This window comes from Carassius carassius, chromosome 17 (assembly GCF_963082965.1).
Source record: "Carassius carassius chromosome 17, fCarCar2.1, whole genome shotgun sequence".
Taxonomy (NCBI): Eukaryota; Metazoa; Chordata; class Actinopteri; order Cypriniformes; family Cyprinidae; genus Carassius; species Carassius carassius.
Window position 1 is genome coordinate 24,635,638 of NC_081771.1, and position 24,168 is coordinate 24,659,805.

General features: G+C 37.7%; 2 protein-coding genes and 1 long non-coding RNA gene across 3 annotated transcripts in view; 1 reads left to right on the forward strand and 2 right to left on the reverse strand.

Annotated features, from left to right (window-relative positions):
- The window catches only part of st6gal2b (ST6 beta-galactosamide alpha-2,6-sialyltranferase 2b), a 34,290-nt gene extending 17,974 nt beyond the window's left edge, over positions 1–16,316 (forward strand). The window contains exons 2-6 of the mRNA XM_059571376.1: positions 2,731–3,489; positions 8,446–8,543; positions 8,653–8,754; positions 8,927–9,101; positions 15,670–16,316. Coding sequence (XP_059427359.1) covers positions 2,754–3,489; positions 8,446–8,543; positions 8,653–8,754; positions 8,927–9,101; positions 15,670–15,917 — 1,359 coding nt within the window. The 5' untranslated portion in view covers positions 2,731–2,753 and the 3' untranslated portion in view covers positions 15,918–16,316. The remainder of the gene's footprint in view (positions 1–2,730; positions 3,490–8,445; positions 8,544–8,652; positions 8,755–8,926; positions 9,102–15,669) is intronic.
- Positions 9,721–11,291, reverse strand: LOC132160582 (uncharacterized). The gene is made up of 3 exons (XR_009438055.1): positions 10,591–11,291; positions 10,179–10,496; positions 9,721–10,122 (listed from the first exon to the last, which is right to left on the reverse strand). It is a non-coding gene; the product is annotated as an uncharacterized LOC132160582 (long non-coding RNA).
- tmtops2a (teleost multiple tissue opsin 2a) overlaps positions 11,329–24,168 on the reverse strand; it is a 48,669-nt gene continuing 35,829 nt past the window's right edge. The window contains exons 2-4 of the mRNA XM_059571377.1: positions 17,957–18,282; positions 17,187–17,420; positions 11,329–11,931 (exon numbers count right to left, since the gene is read on the reverse strand). Of these exons, the coding sequence (XP_059427360.1) occupies positions 11,746–11,931; positions 17,187–17,420; positions 17,957–18,282 (746 nt within the window). The 3' untranslated portion in view covers positions 11,329–11,745. The remainder of the gene's footprint in view (positions 11,932–17,186; positions 17,421–17,956; positions 18,283–24,168) is intronic.

Consider the following 24,168-nt stretch of genomic DNA (forward strand, 5'->3'; position numbering starts at 1 on the left):
GAGTCTCTTTGAAGCAGAATCAAGCAGCAAGAAGCAAAATAAACCAGAAAAATTTAATTAATTTTTTTATTAATTTTTAATTTAATTTATATGTATAAAGCAGAAGGTTCAAATAGAATGAAACTGCTGAACTAAATGTTAACAGTGAGAGAAGAGAATATGAGAATCACTGATTAATATTTTTCATATGAATGAAAAAAAAATGATTGAAACAAAACTGGTCAGTCTAATCTTTTAATATGGATGTTTCTTTAATTTTATTGTGGTCCATTTAACGAGTTTTTACTGTAGATGTTAACTGATTTTGTTTTCTCTGGATCTGTCACGCTCTCTCCACTCTCTCTGAGGTTCTTTCTATAATTTATAGGGAGTATTAGATAGTCCCTAATAATTTTATCAGCATGCCTAATAAAATGAATTTAAGTAAAGTTAAATTAAAAGGTTGTGTTCTGATCCTTATGAATTCAGTAATAGTTGTTCCCTGTTGATACTCCACTCGAACTGCATCTGCTAAGACGCTTTGGGAAAACTCCTTTTTCTCAGAATACTGAAGCCTTTTTCAGTCATGCAGTGTAACTGCACGGCCATTGGTTCGTGCAGTGTATTAAAAAACAAACCAATGGCTCGGCAGCAGGGCATCTGGCTATGTAAGTATACACTTTGCCATAGGATCCTCAGATTTATTCTCCTTCAGCGAATCTTGCACTATGCAGAAGGGCAGTGAGTGCGTCATTTGTTTGGGCAGCCCCACGCAGAGACTGCACTCACTGATACCGAGTGCTTTCGATGAGAGCATGAGCCTTGCTCTTCTCCTGCTTTTACCACGAAAGCAGTCTGCCCTGTTCATTCATGATCTGAGAGAATGCACGCAGCACTTTAGATCTGCCTGTTTGTTTACACATAAAGATCATCACTCCTCCTCTAATGAAAGGTTTGATATTTTTGGGTGGATTAAAAGAGAGTGCTGTCACTAATGATTATTGTCACTGACAGCTTCAAATTGGACGCGTCTAGGCCACACCCACAGTGAGGCAGCGCGCATGGGGGCTGATTGGTCTTGCTATGAGAGTATTAGGTCTAGTAAAGCATTTTTTGAAAGCATTTTCAAAGAGCGTAAAATTCCTCTTCTGAGTGTGGGGTCCCCATACGGCAACCTGCCACTCGAATTAATCCAACCCCTTGTCACGCAGGTTAAGACCCAAGAAGGCCATCCCCGGAGTGCCAGAATGGTTTTTGGGGATAATAAAATGAGGTTATTCAATGAAATTTGCTCGAAGGCCCCTGCGATTCAGCGGCATGGTTCCCACCTCTGTTTAGAGCAAAAACATGTCCTGCACTCCAAGGTGATGAATTTGCTGGTGAAAGGAGTCTCAAGGCATTTCAGAAGATGCTGGGCCTTATGGCCTCCATGTATCCAGTACTTCAGCCTGCTTTGCATGCGGTCCCTTCAGTGCTGGCTGAAAACGCGAGTTCCGTCCCACACCTGTCATCTTGGACATCTTTGTGTCAAGGTGGACCAGGCCAGCGTAGCAGCTCTGGCCCCTTGGAAAGACTCTCATTGGATGGAACTTGAATGACCGCTGTAAGTTTCAACCCTATCACTTCCTGTGGGGCTTCCCTGTAATTACTTGGTCTCTCTGGACCCTTGGTGCTCAAAGCAAGTTCTAGCATTGGTTGTTCCTTTAACATAGAATGGCGGAATTGTACTGGTTCCCCAAAGTGTCTTAGCAGCGCAGTACATGTGAAGTATCAATCGGCTCAACTGCCGAGCCGTTGGTTAATTTTTTTAATACACTGCACAAACTAATAGCCATGCATTTACACTGCGTGATTGAAAAAGGTTTCAGTTTTCGAAGAAAAATTTGTTTTCCCAAAGCGTCTTATCAGAAGCAGTACTCGTTCCCGTATCTCAGGGAACCGAGGTTACTTTAGTCAAGTCAAGTTACCTTTATTTATCGAGTGCTTTTTTTTTGGTACTGTTCCTTGTAAGCCCAATTCACACACAGAGAATAATCTTTCTGCATTATAATTACAGAAAGAACATTAGGCCCAAGAACAATTTTAAATATTTTTCATTTAATATGGTTATCAAAATGTTTTATTCATTTTTTTTTTTGTTCTACTGCATCAATATCTGTGAGCACAAAAATTAGGCATTTTCTGCATTAATCTCTTAAAGGCATGATTAACTTCTGGAAAGATTAGTTTTCACAAAAGCCCTGTAGCTGTCAAAATTCTGCCAGAAGATTATGCATTTTGCTGGCAAATAAATGGGGATATCTTGATAAAAGTAAAACAGAAAAATAATACAAATTGTTTATTTATTTTTACCACTCACATTGTAACAATACAAAGCTGGTTAAAAATCAGTGTACTTAACCTTTAAATCTACAGTGCTTGACTGCTTAACCTGCCTAAACTGCTAGTTTTCACACAACTTTCACACCCTGTTGAAAAAAAAACTAACAAAACAAGCAAACAAACAAACAAACAAAAAAAACAGCATATACCGTTTTTTTTTTTTTTTTTTTTTTTAAGCAGGGCAGTGACTGTCAGAGAGAAGTGTCACCTGATCACAACTATTTCTGGAGATGAACATTCAAATCATTCCAAATAAAAAGTAAAACATTTAAAGAACAAATATGTACATTTGCTGTACTAGGGTCTCTTGTAGGTTGCCAATTTTTACATTGTACATATTAAGCGTCACCCATTTCTGTCTCCCTCCAGGGTGAGTGTTGTGGAACAGGGTGATGGGAGTCCAGGACTCTCTATTGCCGGGCTTACGGCATGTCACAAAGCAGTTGGCTCAACTTCTACTGCTGGTCCTACTGCTCTGGATTCTGTTTTTCCTTATTGTCTTCATTTACTTCACTGACTTCCAGATGAACCAGCCCCAAAAGATTATCCTGTTCAACTCTGAGCCTCAACACTCAACCTATGTTCAGCATAATTCCCGGGCCATCATGGTGTCCCATAATTCCCGCTGGCGTCTGTATGCAGACAGGAAGGGTCCTCTACAGCACAGGCGAGTGTTTCAACCTCCTCGCGCCAGAGAAGAGTTTTATTTCAGGAATTTTGGCGAACGTCGTCCAAGGGCAAGGAAGTACTTGAAGAAGCCTCCTAGAAGTGAATACAGTGATGACTATTTTTCCAATGATTGGTCGGTGGTTCGCGGTCTGTGGAAGGGTCAGGTGTCCTCCAAAATGCTAAGCCATCAACTACAGCAAGCCTTGAAAGACCATGTTCACTCTAATAAGCACAAAGTTCTCTACAAAGGCCAACGAAAGGCAAACAAGAGTAGAGAGGAGATGCTGTGTCAGATGAAAAGGCAAGCCCAACTCAGGACCCTGGATGGCTCTGAACAGCCCTTTGCTCACCTAGGTTTTAAACAGCTGTCTTCTTCTAAACTGCAGAAGATGTACACAACATGTGCTGTGGTGACTTCAGCAGGGGCAATACTGAACTCATCACTGGGACGTGAAATTGGTGAGTTGGATAGGGATAACATTCATAGTTACACTAGTGGTCAAAAGTTTTGGATAAGATTTTTTTTTTAAAGGAATGAAAGAAGTTTTATGCTCACCAAGGCTGCTTTTATTTGATAAAAACAGTAATACAGTTAAATATTATTACAATATAACCTAAATATTTTGTATTGTAATCAATTTTAAAATGTAGCTTAGTAACTGTGATGACAAAGTTTTTATGCAGCTATTTCTCCAGTCTTCATTCCTCCATGATCCTTCAGAAATCATTCTAATATGCTGATTTTGGTGCTAAAGAAACATTTCTTAATTTAAGCATAGTTGAAAACAATGAAAAGGTTTTTCATGTATAATTTGTTAGTGGAAACTTTGATACACTACCATTCAAACATTTGGGTTAAGTTAAAAAAAATAACACTGATATTCAGCAAGGATGTATTATACTGATAAAAAAAATTATAGTATTGATCATAAATTGATAATAACTGAACATCAAATCAGCAAATTAGAATGATTTTTGAAGGATCGTGTCATTTTACCTGACCCACTTTGACTCATTGATCCAGTTTTTCAATAATCATCATTATAAAGAAAACATTTTTTTTTAATTACAGATGATATTACAATCATGGAATGTATTTATTAAATATGTTATTTAAAGCTAAAATATTTATTTAGTTTTTAGAAGGTGAATTTAAATCTGTCCATAAGTGTCCAATTACACAAAATTATTAGTTTTTTTTCAGACTTTTTAGTATCCAAACAGGCACCTTCTTGTCTTGTTTTAAGGGTTGCTCTCTCTTTCTCACTCTTGCTCTTACTTTCATTCCCTCATTCCATTTCTTCCACTCAATTCATCGCCATTTATTTATTTATTTATTTATTTTCTTGTTAGACCTTGATTTGGTCTGCTTTTGAATAGAGACACTGAAGCACAAGGCCTAATTGTTGAATGTGTTGGAACATGAATACCACAGCTGACAGCCAATGGCAGATAAGCATTCGAACAGTTCTCCCTGTTCTCTAGAAGCCCTTGAATAGCTTTGCCCTGCTTCATTGTCAGAAAAAAACTAAAGCAATGTTGCTGGAATTCACACCATGTCTTTGCATGTTTTTGTTTATTTATGGGAGTCTTATAGGACCTTTTATTAGAAAAGTTTTAGAAACTGGATATTGAAACTTATCTTATGCTTACACAGTTGTTTATTAAAAGTCCTAGATTTCTTTGCTGAAATGTTTATTTGAATATACTCACATTTTATTACTCACAAATGAAGCAAAGTTTGGGAAGTGAGTCTAGATAAAATAGATCCTGTTACTAGATGTTAGTGAATTGTCTTTTGCTACCTTCTAGTGGTGATTTTATGTTTTGCATGTAAAAAGACATTGACAAAGAAGATTATTTCATATTCATATTTCACCGTGGAGAGATTCTTTGATTATTCAAGGTCAAAGAATAAGGAATTACTTAGTTTACTATATGGATATATCAGAGATAAAATCCAATATACTTGTACATTAACATACATATACCTGTATTGTGTATATTAGGAGTTTATTATGGTAGCATTTGCCTTACAACACTAGAGAGAGCAATATCTTATAATATTAGCTTGGCCATAACACTTTTTTTCAGACTGATTCATTTACTGAAGTTCTTTAATAATAATAATAATTATTATAATAATAATTTCTAACTGAATACCCAGGGTTTTGTGTAAAATGTATAATGACAGAAATGTTTTCTGTATTTATTTAATGTTAACTCCTGCACTGAAAAAAAGGGTGTATGATACACTTTTACAGTGCTCACTCAGAAATTAATTGAACTGTCTCTATTAATACAAACAAAAGACAAGTTACACATTGAACTGAACTTGAAAATGTAATGTAGAAAGACTGAAGACTGAATTAGTATTTATTTATATATTTATTTTGTTTTATTTATTTATATATAAATCTTTTACAGCATAGTTCAGAAACCTCTTAATAGAATAATGTTTGTGAAATGTATTAATATAATTGTTCAATACATTAAAGGGCACCTATTAATCCCCTTTTTACAAGATGTATTATAAATCTTAGGTGTCCCCAGAATGTGTTTGTGAAGTTTCAGTTCAAAATACCCAACAGATCATTTATTATATCATTTTGAAAGTGAAAGTGAAGTGACATTCAGCCAAGTATGGTGACCCATACTCAGAATTCGTGCTCTGCATTTAACCCATGCAAAGTGCACACACACACACACACACACACACACACACACACACTGTCAGAGGTGGGTAGTAACGAGTTACATTTACTTCGTTACATTTACTTGAGTAATTTTTTGGGGTAACGAATACTTTTTGGAGTATATTTAAAGATGGGTACTTTATTCTCTTACTTGAGTAAATTTTTGGGGAAAAATCTGTACTTTTACTTCGTTACTGTGGGCGACGATCCTCTCGTTACTTCTTAATGCAATAAATGTTATAAATGCTTCAGTTTATTCCAAACGCGCCGTCTACTTTTCTCTGGGCAATGAGCGATGCCCATTCGCGAATGATTCATTCTTTTGAGTCAATTCTGTTCAAAGGCTTGATCAAATCAATTGGCAAACGAGTGAATTGGTTCATGAATCAGTTTGAATGAGTCGTTCAGTTCCCTGCCGCACGCGCTGAGCGTCTGAAGTGGTTCACTCAGAGTTGTAACGTTTAAGAACAGAAAGAGCGTTGAAAACGTGGCTATGGAACTGCACTGAATTGAAATCTGCAAAGGTTATTATTTGCTAGCGATGGAGATCCTTATTAGATGAACACCGCGTGTGCTGTCTACTGTTTAACAGGTAATAACTTGGGCTACATTCGATTACAGTACACGATACCACTGTGACATTAGTTTGTTGTACGTGTGTGGCTTATAACAGAGGGGAGTCAAGTTGAATGCAGCTTCCAAAAGACAAAAAATAGCCGATTAAGATTTAATTTTTAATTAATTTTAATCACACTGGTGCAAGTACGTTCAGCGAGTCATATTATCAGCTGCTAAATTCAGATCTGTGATTGCTTGCTGGCGCTTAGCCAGAGATAGAAGCGTTTATACAGCACTGCACATTATAACAAATCACACACGATTCTTTTGAGCTTATTAAAGCATTGGCCAATCAGAGGCGTTCAGATGAGTCATCGCTAAAATGCCGGTGCTTCCTTCACTCGCTCACTGACTGAATACCTTTTTCTGGCGAATTCTCTCGCAGAAACAACAAAGTGCAGATGTGTGTACGAATATTTAATTAAGATATTGATTTCACAGTGTTAACAGTTTCAGTGATTTTAATGGGAGTTTCTGAGAGTGATTGAAATCTAGACTGTCAGTGAAAATGATCTTTAATAATGTAAATGTTATTTGCTCTCTTTCTGAACAATGAAAGATTAGTAGCAATATTTATATCACATTAACTTTCGATGTTAAAATCACATTTAATATAAAGTCAGTCGTATTAAAAATATGTTATGGCATGACACCTTAAGTAAACAGACAGGGTTTTATAATAAATTACATAAATTGGAGTAAAGGCTGATGAAATATATACATTTATACACGCACACATACATTACATACATTTTATCTATATATCTAAATAAAAATAGGCTCAGTATATATGGCCCAAAGTAACTAGTAACTAACTACTTGAGTAGATTTTTTATCCGATACTCTTTTACTCTTACTCAAGTAACTATTCAAGACTAGTACTTTTACTTTTACTTGAGTAAATATTTCTAGAAGTACTTTTACTTTTACTTGAGTACAGTTTTTGGGTACTCTACCCGTGAGCACACACCCGGAGCAGTGGGCAGCCATTTATGCTGCGGCGCCCAGGGAGCAGTAGGGGGTTCGATGCCTTGCTCAAGGGCACCTCAGTCGTGGTATTGCCGGCCAGAGATTCAAACCCACAACCCTAGGGTTAGGAGTCAAACTCTCTAACCACTAGGCCACGACTTCTGAAACAGTTTGTTCTAGTCCATTTCTCTTTAAATGCAAATGAGCTGCTGCTCCTCACCATCTTTCCCATACCAGGGCTGTGCAAATTTAGCTAGTTTCTCAGAACTCTGCCAAAAAACATCTGTTTGGTTTTGATTATCATGTATATCGCACTGAAATCACGCATTTTAAAGCCATATCAGTTTAAATGTATGATATATGTTTATCTGGATGCATGCATCCGAAGCACATGAACAGAGAGTGGCTCTCAAACACATGTGCGTACTAAATGTTCTATTTCACACACAAGTTTATGTTAAAAACACGCTTAAGTTACAAAAACACAGTCCCTTATTTCTGTGAAGTTAAACAACTGGGAAAGAAATCGAATCTCGACATTAGATCGGTTAGATTAAGTGACAGCAGCAGCTTAATATACAGTACCTATACTGACCGCTATTTTGGTCTACGCTGTTAATTTGACTCAAACAATAGAATAAAATAAGAAAATCACTCACTGCTCTCTGGATTGAACAACTTCTATAGCTCTAAAAAGAAGACATTTCTTACTTGAATGCTTTTATGTTCAAACAACATGTAAAAGTCTTTAAGTCCAGAGTCAATTATATAATGGAGGTAGATTTTTCAGATTCAGGACAAGGTATTTTTCATAAAAGTGAGGGTAAGGTTATTATACAACAAATTAAGCTGTTTTTTTATTAATTTATTATTATTCGGGCAAGTTGTTTGTAAATTCATGTAATTTATTGAAATATTTCTTGGTCAGAACAATGATTTGACTATTTTGTATGTTTTATAATTTTTTTTACGGTTTAAAGTTTTCACCTAAAAAAGCATACTCTTCTGTATAATCAAAGTTTAACTATGACAGCGTTTAAGAATATTCAAGCATATTGTCACAAAAGTTCAACGTGTTCTCCCTTTAAAACTTGACTGGTCTCTTGATTGACTGCTGTTTTTGCCATTCTAGATTCCCATGATGCAGTGGTGCGTTTTAATGCTGCACCCTGCAAGGGCTATGAAAAGGACGTAGGCAGCAAGACAACCATGCGAATCATGAACTCTCAGGTTAGAGTCATTTGCATCAATGCACCCAGACACAAACCTTCACTCTCTGACTCACTCCCTGTCTCCTTGTGCAAGGACTAAATAGACATGTTTTCTTCTCTTTTATCAGATTCTAGCAAACCCAAAACACAACTTCAGCAATAGTTTGCTTTATAAGGACATCACCTTGGTAGCCTGGGATCCTGCTCCTTATAACATTGACCTGCATAAGGTATCACATCATAGACAATCTGTCAGAAGTCTCATACCATTCAGCCCTGTTCAACTTTGTTTGTGCAGTTTTCTTGGTAGGGGGCTAATCTAAGACCTGTCTGTGAAACCAGGCCTAAGTGTCAGGACTTTATATTCAACCTAATATGTTCCTGTTTTTTTAATGTCCACAGTGGTACCAGCAACCTGATTATGACCTGTTTACTCCATACATAACTCACAGGAAGAATTTCCCTGAGCAGCCCTTTTATATCCTGCATCCTTCATTCATCTGGAAACTTTGGGATATTGTGCAAAGCAACACGAAGGATAACATTCAACCCAACCCTCCTTCCTCGGGATTTATAGGTGAGCCTCTTCATCATTAACACAAGCAAATATAGACGCAAAATCTGGCCACTTTTTGATCCTTGCGCTCAGGAAAATTGTTGTGCCACATGTTGTGACAGTAATTTCGGAGAGATTTGCCATGCTGTGCATCTGACACACATATTCGACCCTAATTTTTGCAAGATCAAATGTTCTTCTGCCTACTTATCCAGGGTATCTGCTGACTTGCAAATGAAAATCATGTCTGTTTGTATTCACTGTTCCTCTTGAATAAATTTTTAACTACAGAGCATAGGATGTGTGTGTATGTGTGTGGAAATGCTAAAATTTGTTACTATAGGTTATAGTTCAGGGGCATGATGGGATTATTTCAATCAGGGAGGCAAACTCTCCATAACATTTCCAGAGGATACTTACCTTGCCGCAGGCCAGTGACTGACTGGCTAACTGAGGGCCTATTGCAACATTGAGCCAATGAATGTGCGTGCAAATACACACATGCACACTCTTTCTTGTTATCTCCCTTGCCTTGTCAGTGCATTGCTGAATTTTAATGAAAATTAAGGTTTGGCTTAAAACTCAAGATCTGAAAGAGACAAACAAGTAATTGAACAAAGGTTGCAAATTTTTTTTTTATTTTTTTTTTAGACGACTGACATATAATCCCAAATGCTGTGTAAATCAAGCTGATGGTTCTCAAACAGACAATTAACATTCCAAAACCTATCAAACATATGTGCTATCTAAAAGGCGCAATCCAGTATCTGCTACTAAGAGAGCACTAATTTTGTCATTCATTGTTTTGAGTGAGTGATGGATGATTGTACCTTTAACACACCATTTTGGCTTTGACCTAATGGAATTGTTATATAAAACTGTCATCATTTATTCCACCTTCATGCTGTTCCAAAACCATGACTTACTTGCTTCTTTGGATAACAAAATTAGATAGGATGCTTCCCAACAGAGTGCTGCAGTGATGGTGTATTTTTGTCGGCCAGCATTTATTAATTTACTATTATTATAATTTTTTGGTTGCCTAAAAAAATGAGTAGGATCTGTCCATTTGCTTTTGGGTTATTGCAAAAAATAAACTGAGAAACATGTTCTTACATGTTTTTTTTTTTTTTAATCATAAGAATCTTCACAAATGAACACAACAGTATTATGAATTTTGAAGCCTAAATGCAATTGCCAGAAGTAAAAAGTGAAACATTGAACAAGAACAAACTACATCACAGTTGAATTATTTAAGCCTTAAACAATTCCTTCAGTCTTCATGTAGTAAAAATTATGTTTACAAGTGAGTGATTATAAACATGATGAGGCTGTTAAAGCAGGCCAGTGAGTAGATGAGTTTAATTATTTGGCGTGATGCGGCGTTTAATTCTCTGTAGTCCCTTTTATTCACTTCTTAGCAACCAACTTTTTAAAACAAGCTGATGTACAAACTGATGTATTGTACATCCTTCCGAGTTCAGTCCATGTAAAGGCTTCTATGCTAGACTAATTCTTATCATTAAATACTGATTAATAAAACTGAAAAAAATTATATTAAAAATAACTTTGGAAAAATATTTTATATTAAAAATCTTTATCATTACTGTATATGATGTTATGGGTGATGGGAGGGCACAAAGGATACACTTGATGCATCCTTCGAAAAACGCTGCATAATAGACATGAAACACAAGCTGCCTTACAAGGATGCTTCAAATTGAGATGGCCTTCAAAGGCGCTTGAAGATGTGGCAGCAAAGATATGCAGCTTTACAAGGACTTAGCCTTCTGATTGAGAAGCCTCCAATGAACATTTGTTTTGGCAAATTCAATACAGTGACAGTACATCGCCACCTACTGGACTGGAGAGTAAAGGAAAGCAATGATGTCTGCCATGAAATATAGCTGCTAAAGTGTTTTAACCAAAACTTGAAAATTATATATATTATAAATGCTGCCATTGTACTGAATTTACCCAACCAGATAGGACACTTAAATTAGTTTAAAATGACATGAGGGTAAGTAATTGACAGAATTTTCAATTTTGATTAAACTCTTCATTTATCATTGCCACTAGTGACCAAGTTTGGAAATACTGTCTTAGATCACTGGACTCATTTGAAGCAATGATGTGACTAATGATCCAAATGTCACCATGCTTGATCTCCAGCAGATAATGGTGAGATTAGGGGCAGAGTAGAAAAAAAGTACAAAGCAGTCGTGTTCGGGATTTTACCAGATTTCCAGCTTCCTTTAAATTAATAGATTTATTCAACCTCTTATTCAGACCTGGCCTTAAATGGGTTGGGAACATACAGACAACATGGGGGTAAGCACATTCAGAAGTACTGCACCAGCACATGATCTAAACATCCATTTTAACAAGTCACCAGTGGCTGTTTGCACTTTTCTCACTCTTTGTAACATTTATATTGACAAGTCACAAATACTTACTTAAAATGACGTGAGTTAAACAACAGTTTGTCATCACAACGACGTCTATAGAGATCACTTTGCTACAGTTATGATTTTTTTTTTGTTTCAGCTTTTGATTTGTAGGCACTCGACAACACTACACAGATGATTTCTGTCTTGGCATCATTTGTGACAGGTAGGTTTAGAATGGGGCTGGAACATCAAGATGTGATTTTGTATGGATTGGTTCAGCCCGAGACAGGGGTGCTGCACTCCTTTTGGAGACCAATGGATGGAGGTGCATTGCTAGCCACTGGGTTGCTATAAGCTCTTCGGTTGAGCTGGATGCCAGTAGTTCTTGAAGGCATTGATGTCTGTCCATTCTCTAGTGAGCTGTGTTTGCAATGAAACAGGATGAGGAAACACCTGTAAAACTGCACAAAACACAATAAATTAGCACTCGTACACAAAAGATGCACAGCCATTTCAATTTTGTACATTTGTTTGAAAGATTGCTCAAAATGGTTCAAGCGTAACTTTTTAAGTTCTTTAAAAAGAAGAAAACAGGGAAGGTATGATTTTTCCTTGATTATTATTTAAAGACATTCCCCGACATTGTTATTGTGCGATTGTGAGGGATTGAGAGACGATGGCAGAGCTGACATTACCGAGTCACAGACTTGGCAAAAACCAAACGGAAACATGTCTTGAGAGTCCAAAAGCTTTCACTGTGCAATGAAGCCTATTAGAATGCAGTTAGAATGCCCTTATAAGTCAAGCAATGAAAGAAAAAAACACCCATGTATGAGTTTTTAAGTTTTTATATTCATTGCACAAGCAATGTACTTTTCTGAATACTAATTAATGCAAATGCACAAGCACAAATGTGCTATTAATTTTATACAACATGTGAATAGCAACACAGTGTTTCGTTCATTGAATGAGTCCGATTTTGAATGAATCGAGTGAGCCAGTGATTCAACGCTCCATTCAGATGGACATACTTGTTTCATTTCTAACTGAATCAGCCGTTTTGAATGAATCGTTTGATTTAAATGAATCATTTATTAAAACCTATACAGTCTATTATTTAGACATGGACTTGCTGCCACTTACTGGCGATTTTATTGACACCATTATTTATCCATTACAAACCTAAACCAGACAAGGTGCCTGCACAACCAGCACAAAAACACATTTAGCAAAATATTGACCAAAATTCCTCCATTTCAGCCACCAAAAGGAAAAAAAGCTTATAAATAATAGTTCATTTAAAAAGGTAGATTTTATTTTATTTTATTTTTCTGTGTTGGTTGTAGCAAATATTAATTAAGCCAAACTGGTTAAAAATGTATTATCAAGAATGAAAAAAAAGAAAAAAAAAAGAGAGAAAGAATTCTAATTCAAAAAGGAGAAACATTCAAGTTATTATATTTATGAAGTGTATTTCTTTTTATGTATTTGTGAATAATTTTTTTTTTTTAGTCATTTCATTGACCCAGCCATTTTCGACTAGAATGTTTTGATTGACTTGTTTCTTCATTCTGATAAGATGTCAGATGTTAGGTCACTTGTTAAGAAGCGAGGTGCAGAAATAGCTGTTTACATTCATTCAAACCTATGTGTGTGTCATGGGATCATCTCTTTACAGCTTCTGCAGTATGCCTAAGAAGCCAATTAAATTCAATCCAGTCCACACAAAAGTCCCTGTGGCATGTCCTGAACTACGGTGAACAACATGAGATGCACACCCTGCTGGTTCTTAGATGATAGCTGCTGGGTTGATGTTAGTCAATAAACTTGGTTCACTTTGTTGCCTTGACAACCTATAGATGTGGACACTGAACAAATAAACTGTCTTAGGTGATCAGCTATCCCAAGGGGTGCATGCCTTGTTGTTCTTCTAATGAGACTCTATGTCTGATTGGCTTTGTCTCGGCCCATCCAGGCCTCTGATTGGCCATCACATTGGGGTGGGACTATACTGCCTTGTATTTGGTGAGTATGTCCCCTGCATGTGTGCGTGTATTTACTGAGACAACTCCGTGTCTGATCTTGGCAGGGTGCTGTCAGGCTGTCAGCCTGTGGGCAGATGACAGTCTTGATGTAAAACAAAAATACAATAATTCAGAGAGGTGGCCAACAATAGACCACAGTACACACAGCTGACAGGATGTGTGCTGTGTACTAATGTCTTACCAGATTCAAACAAGATCTTTGAGGAGATTGTTTCATTTACTCACCATCATGTCATTCCAGATCTGTATGTGAATGTACTGGTCACAATTTTTTTTTTTTACAATTATTTTTTTTTTCCAAATCTTGTAAGTTTATATGTAATGTATGTATACACTACCAGATAAAAGTTTTCCATTATTAATATTTCTATTTCTATTATGTCTTACCAATGCTGCATTTATCTGACTAAAAATACAGTAAAAATGATAATATTGTGAAATGTTTATTACAATGTAAAATAACCATTTCTATATATACATTTATTCTAAAATGTACCGTATTTTCCGCACTATAAGGCACATTTAAAAGCCTTTAATGTTCTGTCAAAATGTTTACATTCCCTTTAGCACAGCTTCATTTAGTGGATGCATAACGCAAACCCAGTCAAACGTTTGACTGCAGTATCTTCTATTCTATGCGCCTTATAATCCGGTGCACCCTATTTATGAAAACAGTTCTAAAATAGGCCATTCATTGAAGGTGCGCTTTATAATCCGGTGCGGAAAATATGGTAATTTATGCCTGTGAAGTCAAAGCTGAATTTTCAGCATCCATTACTTAAGTCACATAAGCAGTCAAATTTAATGTTTTGGTGCTCAGTTATTACCAGTTTTAATAATGGTTCTTTTTATTATAAATTTTGAAAATAGTTTTTACTGCTTAATATTAATAAATGTGATGCATTTTCCCTGGATCCTTTGATAAACAGAAATGTAAAAAAGAAAAAAAACATATTTGAAATAGAAATCTTTTGTAACATTGCAAATATCTTTACTGATACTTTTGATCAATTTAATGTGTCCATGCTGACTAAAAGTATTATTTTCCCCTCACCCAAAACCTATAAATAGTAGTTGTATGTCAAGTTTCCACAAAAATATTAAAAGCAAAAACTGTTTCAACCATAATAAGAAATGTTTCTTAGAATGATTTCTGAAGCATCACGTGAGACTGAAGACTGGAATAAAGGCTGATGACAATTCAGTTTTGCAGCACAGAAATAAATTACATTTTAAAATGTAGTCAAACTGCAAACAGTTATTTAAAATTGTATTAATATTTCACATTATTGTTTTTACTGTATTTTTAGTAGTGCTTTCAAACGATTAATCGTGGTTAATCGCAGACAAAATAAAAGGTTTTGTTTGCATAATATGTGTGTGTTCTGTGTATACTTGTATATAAATACACACACATACAGTATATATTTAGAAAATATGTATATGTATTTAAATGTTTGTTTAAATTCATAAGATTTATATTATAAATAAATATATTTAAAATATAAACATAACATTTTTCTAAAATATATACATGCATGTGTCTATATATATATATATATATATATCTATAATAAATAGAAACAGCATACATATATTAATGTATTAAAAAAAATCATTTTGGATGCAATAAATCTCAATTAATCATTTGACAGGACTAATTTTAGCAATTAAACACAGCCTTGATGAGTATAAGACATTTTTTTCTAAAACAATATAATTGTTCCAAACTTTTGACTGGTGCAGGAAATGTGAGGAAAAATAAATAATGTAAGTTGGTCTTCGCTGACAATCTGATGAGAGGCTAACAGCTTCTTCTGTATTCAATTAAGTTTTTAATTAAGTGTTTCTCACTTTATGAATTCATGAATGAATCATTCAGACTGGGTTCATTAAAAAGTTACAACTCAAAAGAATGATTAATTCACAAATTGGGCTACTTGTCTCATAACCTCTCATAAAATCTGTGGCAGACAATAACATTTTTGATAAATATTTCAATAGCGACTTTGGTTCCTCACACAAGACCATTGATTGACTTCAAAACACTTGTAATAAAGGCTGGCCTCATGTGTGCTGCTCAGTACAGTCATTATTAATTAATATATAATCTCTCTCTCTCTCTCTCTCTCTCTGTGTGTGTGTGTTTGACAGGTATAGTCATGATGATGAACTTTTGTGAGGAGGTCCATGTGTACGAGTACATTCCTTCAATGAGACAAAGTAATCTGTGCCATTACCATGAGAAGTATAACGACGCGGCCTGCACATTTGGGGCATACCACCCTCTGCTTTACGAGAAACTGCTTATCAAGCGAATGAGCACAGCTTCGGAGAAGGACATCAAGAAAAAGGGAAAGGTCACACTGCCAGGATTCAGTAAGATTAACTGTCCGCTGTGATTTACACACTCAAACTTATAGCACTGTGAAAAGATGAAACAGGTCTTCAAGACTGTATGAACCCTTCAAAGACTAGAGTGAAGGACCCTTAACAGACTAGAGGTTTTACCCATAGTTCTTGTAACAAACTGAGACAAGACATTATAATGAAGAGGGTAATTAACATTTTAAAAGTCTGATCATCTTAAGATGGTCCTTATGCTGAAAGACATTAGGCTACAGCTATCACTCGCAATGGAGTCAGAAATGTCCTAATGAGCTTAAAATGACCTCAATTCAGAGATTACAGATGCTGTACATACAAAACATGATGTGATGCAGGACAACAGGAGAGTTTCAAAGTAAACTCTTGATATGCTTGGAAGAGCTACTGAAATGAACAAACATCAGATTGTAAATTTCCTGAGAGGAATCAAATTCTAGTTTGTGTTCTAAGAATAACACAGAAAAAGTATAAAGAGAGGGTTGAATAACAAGTTTTACATTTCCAAAATGGTTTTTTTTTTTGAGTCACTGTCATTTAAAGCTGCTCACATTTTGTATATAAAAAGGACAATTACCAATTACAATTATTTTTAAATGTGGTAAGCTTCAGTATGAAATGAGTTGAGATGGAAAGAGATTTCTCTTTTCTGTCTATCTGTGCCGATGTGGTAATTTTGAATAAATCTTTTGCCGTTTTTATTGGTTAGATGACAATTTAAAGCTGTTAATATACCACAGAGCCAAGATCATTAGATTTTAACTCTGATCAGTGTAATTTATAAAGGTGTTTTATGACTGATTTTGATTTATTTCATAATATGAATGTGAACTACTACTAACAAACCTCTGAGATAAGACAATGTCTAACTTAGAAAAGTTTTAACACTGACCTTTGGGCAAATCATTTCTATTAACCTTTTTCTATTTATTTGTGCTTTAGTAAAATGTTTAGTAAATGTATTTCAAAATATTGTATTATATATTGACACAAAATGGTGTCTCAAGCTGTACCAATACTTAACTGCTGTTATTGTTTAAATAACTCACATTTTGAATGGAGTTTATTTTTTATTTATCTTTTCTTACAATTCTTTCTATTGGCTGGTAATTTGTTTCATAATAGTGGATGTTGGGTTAGGACAATTAAATCAAAAGAAATGTATTTCTGGAAGAAATGTTAACTTTTATGCACCCATGATAGTTCAGTGTATATGGGTGTACTGTATATGATAAGAAATCAAATCCCATGATTTAGTGCTCATTAAAAAGTTTGAAAAGTCTAACCTGTTTGTTCATGAGGATGTAAATCACAGGGTTGATGACTGTGCTGCTTTTGGCAAGGAGGGACGGCACCACGCTCACAATGGGAGTGATGATTCCTGGACGTCCAAACGTGGCCATCATTGCAACAACCCCATAAGGCATCCAGCACAAAAGGTAGCACACCACTGTAGTGATGACCATAAATAAAATATGGTACTCTCTCCGCCGTGCTGCTGTCTTTCTAATATGCCCTAACTGAGGAAAAACATGTGCATTAATTAGTGTTTTTTATTTGCACCAGCAGATGATTCCACTCATTCATCAGGTTCAGGAACATAATTTACTGATATTTATAAAGATGTCCTAAAATCACAGAAATTTTGCAAATGTGTAAAGTAATAAACCGAATTCCAAATATAATGCACCGCTTTTAACAAATTTCATATAGTGTCTTCTTTGTTGTATACTATATATGTAGAATCTAAAACAGAACTATTTACATTTTCAGAAACTGCTATTTTTCATGGTCACATCATCCTTTTTTGTGACTTATTTCAAAAAAGTGCATAATAGCACTGACTTTTTGACTTTTTTTCCCGCATAGTAGAGAGTGTGGATTCCAGATATCACTGGCTTAAACATCATTTGAAGTTTAAACTTTATCTGGAGTCTGAGATATTGAGATGTGAAATCTGACTTGTTTAAACTCCTTTCTCTGTTGAGATGAAATTGTACACACATAATTAAAGTGTAACATTTACTTTGAATTGAGATGTCGTGACTGAATATACCTGTTTGACAGCACAGAGAAGCCGGCTGTAACAGTACACCATGACCAGCACGGGGATTCCCAAACAGAAAATGAACAGACAGATGATATAGGCATGCGACTGCAAGGAGTTGGCTGTCCATGTAACCGAACAGCTGGTTCCTGCCCCTTCCAGTCCATAGCTACTCCAGCCCAGCAAGGGGGGAACTGTCCAGAACAATGAGTACAGCCAGGAGCCCCCGACAGCTAACAAGGGTTTGCTGTAGTCTGGGGCCCTCTTGTTGTAAACCGTTAAAGTGCTGTAACGATCATACGAAAGGATTGCCAGAGAGATCAATGATACGATCCCTGTTTAAAAAAGAACGAAATAAGAAATTAGTGTATGTACTACATGCTCACCATTAAACCACAGAGCCACTTGTATCAACAACATTTTGTCACACGTTACAGTATGAACAGGAAAAATGCAAATGAACTGGGGAGATTTCCTTAAGCTATTATAAACTCAAGGTAAAGCTGCCCAGAGAAATACACTAGAAAATGTATAATGCCATGTTTGATTTTTTTTAATGTTTGCTTTTGTATTACTCTTAATGGTCTTTATTTAGCTCTTTGGTATTTTTGACGTAGATATCAACAGATTTTGCATACACAAAGCCAGCTACACTAAATGGGAGTTAAATGGGAGGTTATTCGAGCAAAGGAATTATTATTTAGCACTTATCTTTCTGAAATATGATTATATGCTAATAATAGCAATTATTATTATAATAACATATATTCATTCAGATATTTTCAAACATTTCAATGCTAAAGACCCCCAAATACAATGACACCCTATTGAGGTACTACAATATAAAGACTGGTATTCATTTTTTATTCAGTGTTCACAATAAATGTCATTCCAAAACCATTTTTTAAGTTTTAGAGGAAAAAAATCAAAAGTAAAAAAGCTAATAAAAATAAATCACCTACAAATTACAGTAATGAGGAGAAACCTCATAGAAAGTTATAACAAAAGACTAGATTTCAAAGTTTTACAATGCAAGAAAGGAAATACAAAGGTTTTAAGTAATATTTTTTTATAAATATTTATGCCCTTTTACCTTAATGCTTGTCTTTATTACTTAAAGATAAAAAATTAGAAAGGGAGATAAAACTGTGATGTCGATATAAAAATACTTTTTATATTAATAAGTAAGGGGGAAGTCGTGGCCTAGTGGTCAGAGAGTTCGACTCCTAACCTTAAGGTTGTTGGTTCGAGTCTCGGGCTGCCAATACCACGACTTAGGCCTTGAGCAAGGCACCGAACCCCCAACTGCTCCCCGGGCAGCCGCAGCATAAATTGCTGCCCACTGCTCTGTGTGTGGGTGTGTGTGTTCACTTTGGATGGGTTAAATGCAGAGCACAAATTCTGAGTATGGGTCACCAAACTTGGCTGTATCTCACTTCACTTGAAATGAAACTCAATCCACATCAATTAACTCTTGACCTTAGTTAGTAAACCAGCACCAATCTGACAATACAAGTGATATAGTTTACATGTCTGTTTGTCTAAATTTATTTCCTTACATTCATTGCCTGACAAAAACAAAAAAAAATTGTTCCCTGCCAAACGTACTGTAGCAACATCTACACTTGGATGGAACGCATTTCATGCTGTGGGTCAGACTAGTGCTTCCCTGCACACCATAGGTTCTGCAGGCGTATCAGGCTGATCTAAAAAATCTGATTGCCAGGAGGAGACTTTTAATATGTTTCTCACTCACTGTGCTCAAGTGTCGGGGCTGTCAAAAAATAAATAAATAAATAAACAGTCCCGACCCGATCCAGCTCCTCTGGGGTAGGAGGTTCAAAGAGAGAGTGTGGCGAGTTGTGCGCCCCCTCATAAGACTGGGGAGCAGCTTGTAACACTAACAGCCGCAGAAGGAGCTGGACTAAAGTACAGTCATCACAACCAAATCAAGGGCCTTAAGCTGTGCCCAGGACAAAGGGTGTGTCCCCTCAGGGAGGGCCCTGGAAAATTCCATCAGAAGTGTAAGGCTCCTTCCTGGCACCCTTAGGGGATCACTAAACAACCTTCGGGGGGCAGTGGTCTCCAGTGAAATGATACATGCTCTGTTGCTACCTGCCACGTTTCAGGACACCAGACATCTAACCCCCCCCCCCCCCCCAAACAAAGTGTCACAATTACTGCCCCTTTTGGAGAAGCTGGCAGTGTGGAAGCTACTGCCAAATATCTCCCCATGAGTCGAAAGAACTGTAGTGAAGGGCTACAGGATTCAGTTTGCACATCGTCTTCTGCGTTTCAACAGCGTGGTCTCCACCTCTGTGAAACCGGCACGTGCATATCTGTTGACACAGGAATCACAGACTCTGCTGGTCAAAGGGGCCATAGAATGTGTTCCCCTGCCAGACAGAGAGTCAGGCTATTACAGTCTGTATTTCTTAATTCCCAAGAAAGCTGGGGGACTGCGTCCAATCATAGATCTAATGGACGTGTATTTTCATTTTGAAATATTGCCACAACTCAGGAGGTTCCTGAGGTTCGCTTTCAGGCGGCGAAGCTTACCAGTATCAGGTTCTTCCATTCGGCCTAGCTTTGTTATCCCGCACTTACACTAAATTCATGGATGCAGCTCTGGCTCCTCTATGACTCCAGGGCATCCACATTTAAAATGTATATAAACGACTGGCTGAATCTGACCCAGTCTCAAGAGCTTGCGCTTCGACATCAGCATGTCGTCCTAGCTCATCTCGAATCTCTGGGGTTGAGACTCAACGCCAAGAAAAGCGTTCTCTCTCCGGCTCAGAGGACAATGTATTTGGGTGTGGTATGGGATTCGATCACAATGCAGGCACAGCTGTCTCTTGCATGTGTCAAATCCATTCTAAACACCCTAAAGAACATCAAGCTAGGCCAGAAAGTCAATGTTCATGTCTCATGGCAGCTGCATCCACGGTGATACCTTTGGGCCTCCTGCACATGAGATTGTTTCAGTTGTGGCTCAGAGCCAGGGGATTTCATCCAAGGGCCAATCCCCAGTGGCAAATAAGGGTTACGCGCCAGGGGCTTCGTACCCTATCTATGTGGTTCAGACCCCGGTTTCTGACTTTGGGACCCACTCTAGGTCCGTGCTGTCATCGCAAGATGCTAATGACAGACGCTTCCCTGATGGGCTGGGGAGCGGCCTTAGTTGGCTGTCTAGCCCAATGGATCTGGAGAGGTCATCTTCTCGAATTGGCACATCAATTGCCTCAAAATGAAGACTGTATTTCTGGCCCTAAAATACTTCGTCCAGCAGTTGAGAGGCTACCATGTCCTAGTGCGGGTGGACAACACATCTGTAGTCTCTTACATAAATCGCCAGGGTGGACTGCATTCTCGCCGCTTGAACGAGTTAGCGCACCAGGTTCTGCTTTGGGCACAGGACAAGTTCCTGTCCCTCAGGGTGATTTACATTCCTGGGCATATGAATGTGGGAGCAGACTTGCTGTCCAGACAAGCTATGAAACACGGGAAATGGAAACTCCACCCCTAAGTAGTCAAATCTTGGAAAGATTTCAAGTAGCAGAAGTGGACCTCTGTGCTTCACAGGAGATGGCACAATGTCCCCTCTACATCTCTCTGACTCATCCAGCTCCCCTGGGTCTGGACGCTATGGCCCATGCGTGGCCCAGACTGCGTCTTTACGCCTTTCCTCCAATTGTTCTGCTCCTGGGAGTCCTGGCCAAGGTCCGTCAAACGGGGGTCTCGCCTCTTACTGATAGCGCCCCGTTGGCCGACTGGAGTTTGGTTCTCAGATCTGATATCCTTCCTCGATGGCTCGCCATGGGCAATTCCTGTCAGGAGAGATCTTCTCTCAGGCACAGGGGACAGTACTTCATCCCCGGCCTGAGCTCTGGAACCTTCACGTCTAGCCCCTGAGGGGGACCAACTAGAGATGCTGGTCTTCCAGCCACAGTAATAGAGACTATTCTAAGTGCTAGGACTCCCTCCACTAGAAGAACTTATTCCCTCATATGGAGTGTTTTTGAGGGCTGGTGCATGACACACCATGCAGACCCAGCTCACTGCCAAATTGTTTCAGTACTGGAGTTCCTGCAAGAGAAATTGTCTTCAGGCACATGCCCTAGTACTCTCAGAATTTACATGGCCGCTAGTTTGGCTTGCCATGTTTTGATTGACTGGGTTTCTGTGGGGAAGCACACTCTGGTCGCCCGCTTCATTAATGGGGCTCAGAGGTTGAGGCACCCACTAGAGCTACGGCCCCTTCAGGGGATTTAGCCGTAGTGCTCGAGGGGCTGGCTGGCACCCCTTTCGAAACCATTAGAATCAGCGCCTGCCAGGCTTCTGACTCTAAAGATGGTTTTTCTTATGGCCATTACCTCTCTAAGGAGAATTCGGGATTTACAGGCTTTGTCAGTCCTGCCATCCTGTTCTGATTTTGCCCCTAGGCGAGAAAAAGCTATTTTGCATCCTCACCCTAATTATCTTCCGAATGTTCCTTACTGTATCCAGTACGTGCTCTTCAGACTTACGTCCACCGCACTAGCCAGTGGCATAAGTCAGAGCAGCTTTTCATATGCCATGGGGGCCGCAGTCAGGGGTGCGGCTGCCACCAGGCAAACAGTTTCACATTGGGTGGGGGTTGCTATTGCCCTAGCCTACGAGGCGCGTGGTCAAACTTTGCCTCTTGGAGTTAGTGCCCATTCAACCAGTTGGGTTGCATCTTCAATGGCTTGAGCAAGAGGTGCGCCCTTGCAGCAAGTGTGTGATGCGGCAGGTTGGTCCTTTCCGCACACATTTGTCAGATTCTATAGTTTGGATGTCGATGCTACTCTGGGCTCGCATGCCCTTGAGTCCACATCCCAGAGTCATGTCTGAGACCTCTTCGATGTTTGTGCGCACACACTACACAACCTTGGGGGTCCAGACACTTACAGTGCGGCGGCGTTGGTATTCTCATTCCCATTAGCGCTATTGAGCGCAGCATCGAGAGTAGCTTTTGATAGGGAACGTCTCGGGTTACTTGACTGTAACCCTGTTCTCTGAAAAAGTGGGAACAAGATGCTGCGCCTCAATGCCGCACTGTCGACGTGTCCGGACGTCTCTTCAGACAAAGAGGTAACCTGAGGATGTTTCCGTTTCACGTCTATTTATAACCTGCAGGTGCACGTTATCAGTGACGTCACCTGCCAAGGTTATTTAAGCCAATTCTTGCCGTGTTTGACACACATGCTACACAACCGGTCGAACAAAGAATGTTCTCATTAGCGCTATTGCCAACAGCATCTCGTTCCCGCTTTTTCGGGGAACAGGGTTACAGTCAAGTAACCCGAGAAGATTTTCATACCAAAAAAAAAAAAAAGCCGATTTTGCCCCACTATTTAATATCATTATTGTATAATTGCCTGCCGAATGTACTAAAGCGATCATTTGCGAATCCGCCATTTGATAATTAAATCTCTAATAAGTCACAATAAATTGTTAGTCATGACTCGCGCGCTCTCCGCGCCTCCGCCAAACGGTTTGGATCAGACTCAGAGTAATCAATGCGAGAGAGAGAATAGAGTGGACTGTTGGAGCAGAGAAGCAGAACTCCTGTTCAGGGTTTCAGGTCAGTTTCATCTGTAAAGATGCTTTTTTGTCTTTGTTTTTTTATTTATTTAATCAACCAGCAGCACGTTGCTCATCAGTCGTCACTCAAAATACTATATAAAGGACATCATTATTATCTGTTGTAATGTTACAGTAGTAATTTAGCTGAAAAAAATTCAAAATTTTTTTTATAGGTTTAGGGAAAACGAAAATTAAGGTTTACGATAATTAACATTTTAATATTTAACTCTTAATCCAGAGAAAATGGTTACTATTGTTTAACTGTGATAACAAAAAATGTAAAATTATTTTACAAATGTATTTTATTTTAAATAAATACAAATCCATTTGCAAAAAAAAAACAAGGTTATTTTACTTTTATATAGGCTAATAAAAGCATGGTAATTTTTTGTAAGGGAAAAACATGACTCGTGTACAGTATTAGGATTTTTCTATAAAGATATTGTAGTATTGTAGAGTATTGTATTGTAAAGTATAGTTTTGTTCAATCTTGAGTATTAAAGTCATGAGAGAGAGATGGATAACAGGGCAAAATAAAGAGACTGAAGAGAAAAATGGAAGTGAAGGTGCAGTTCAGGAGAGAACTTTTAATTATTTTGCATGTCCCCAAA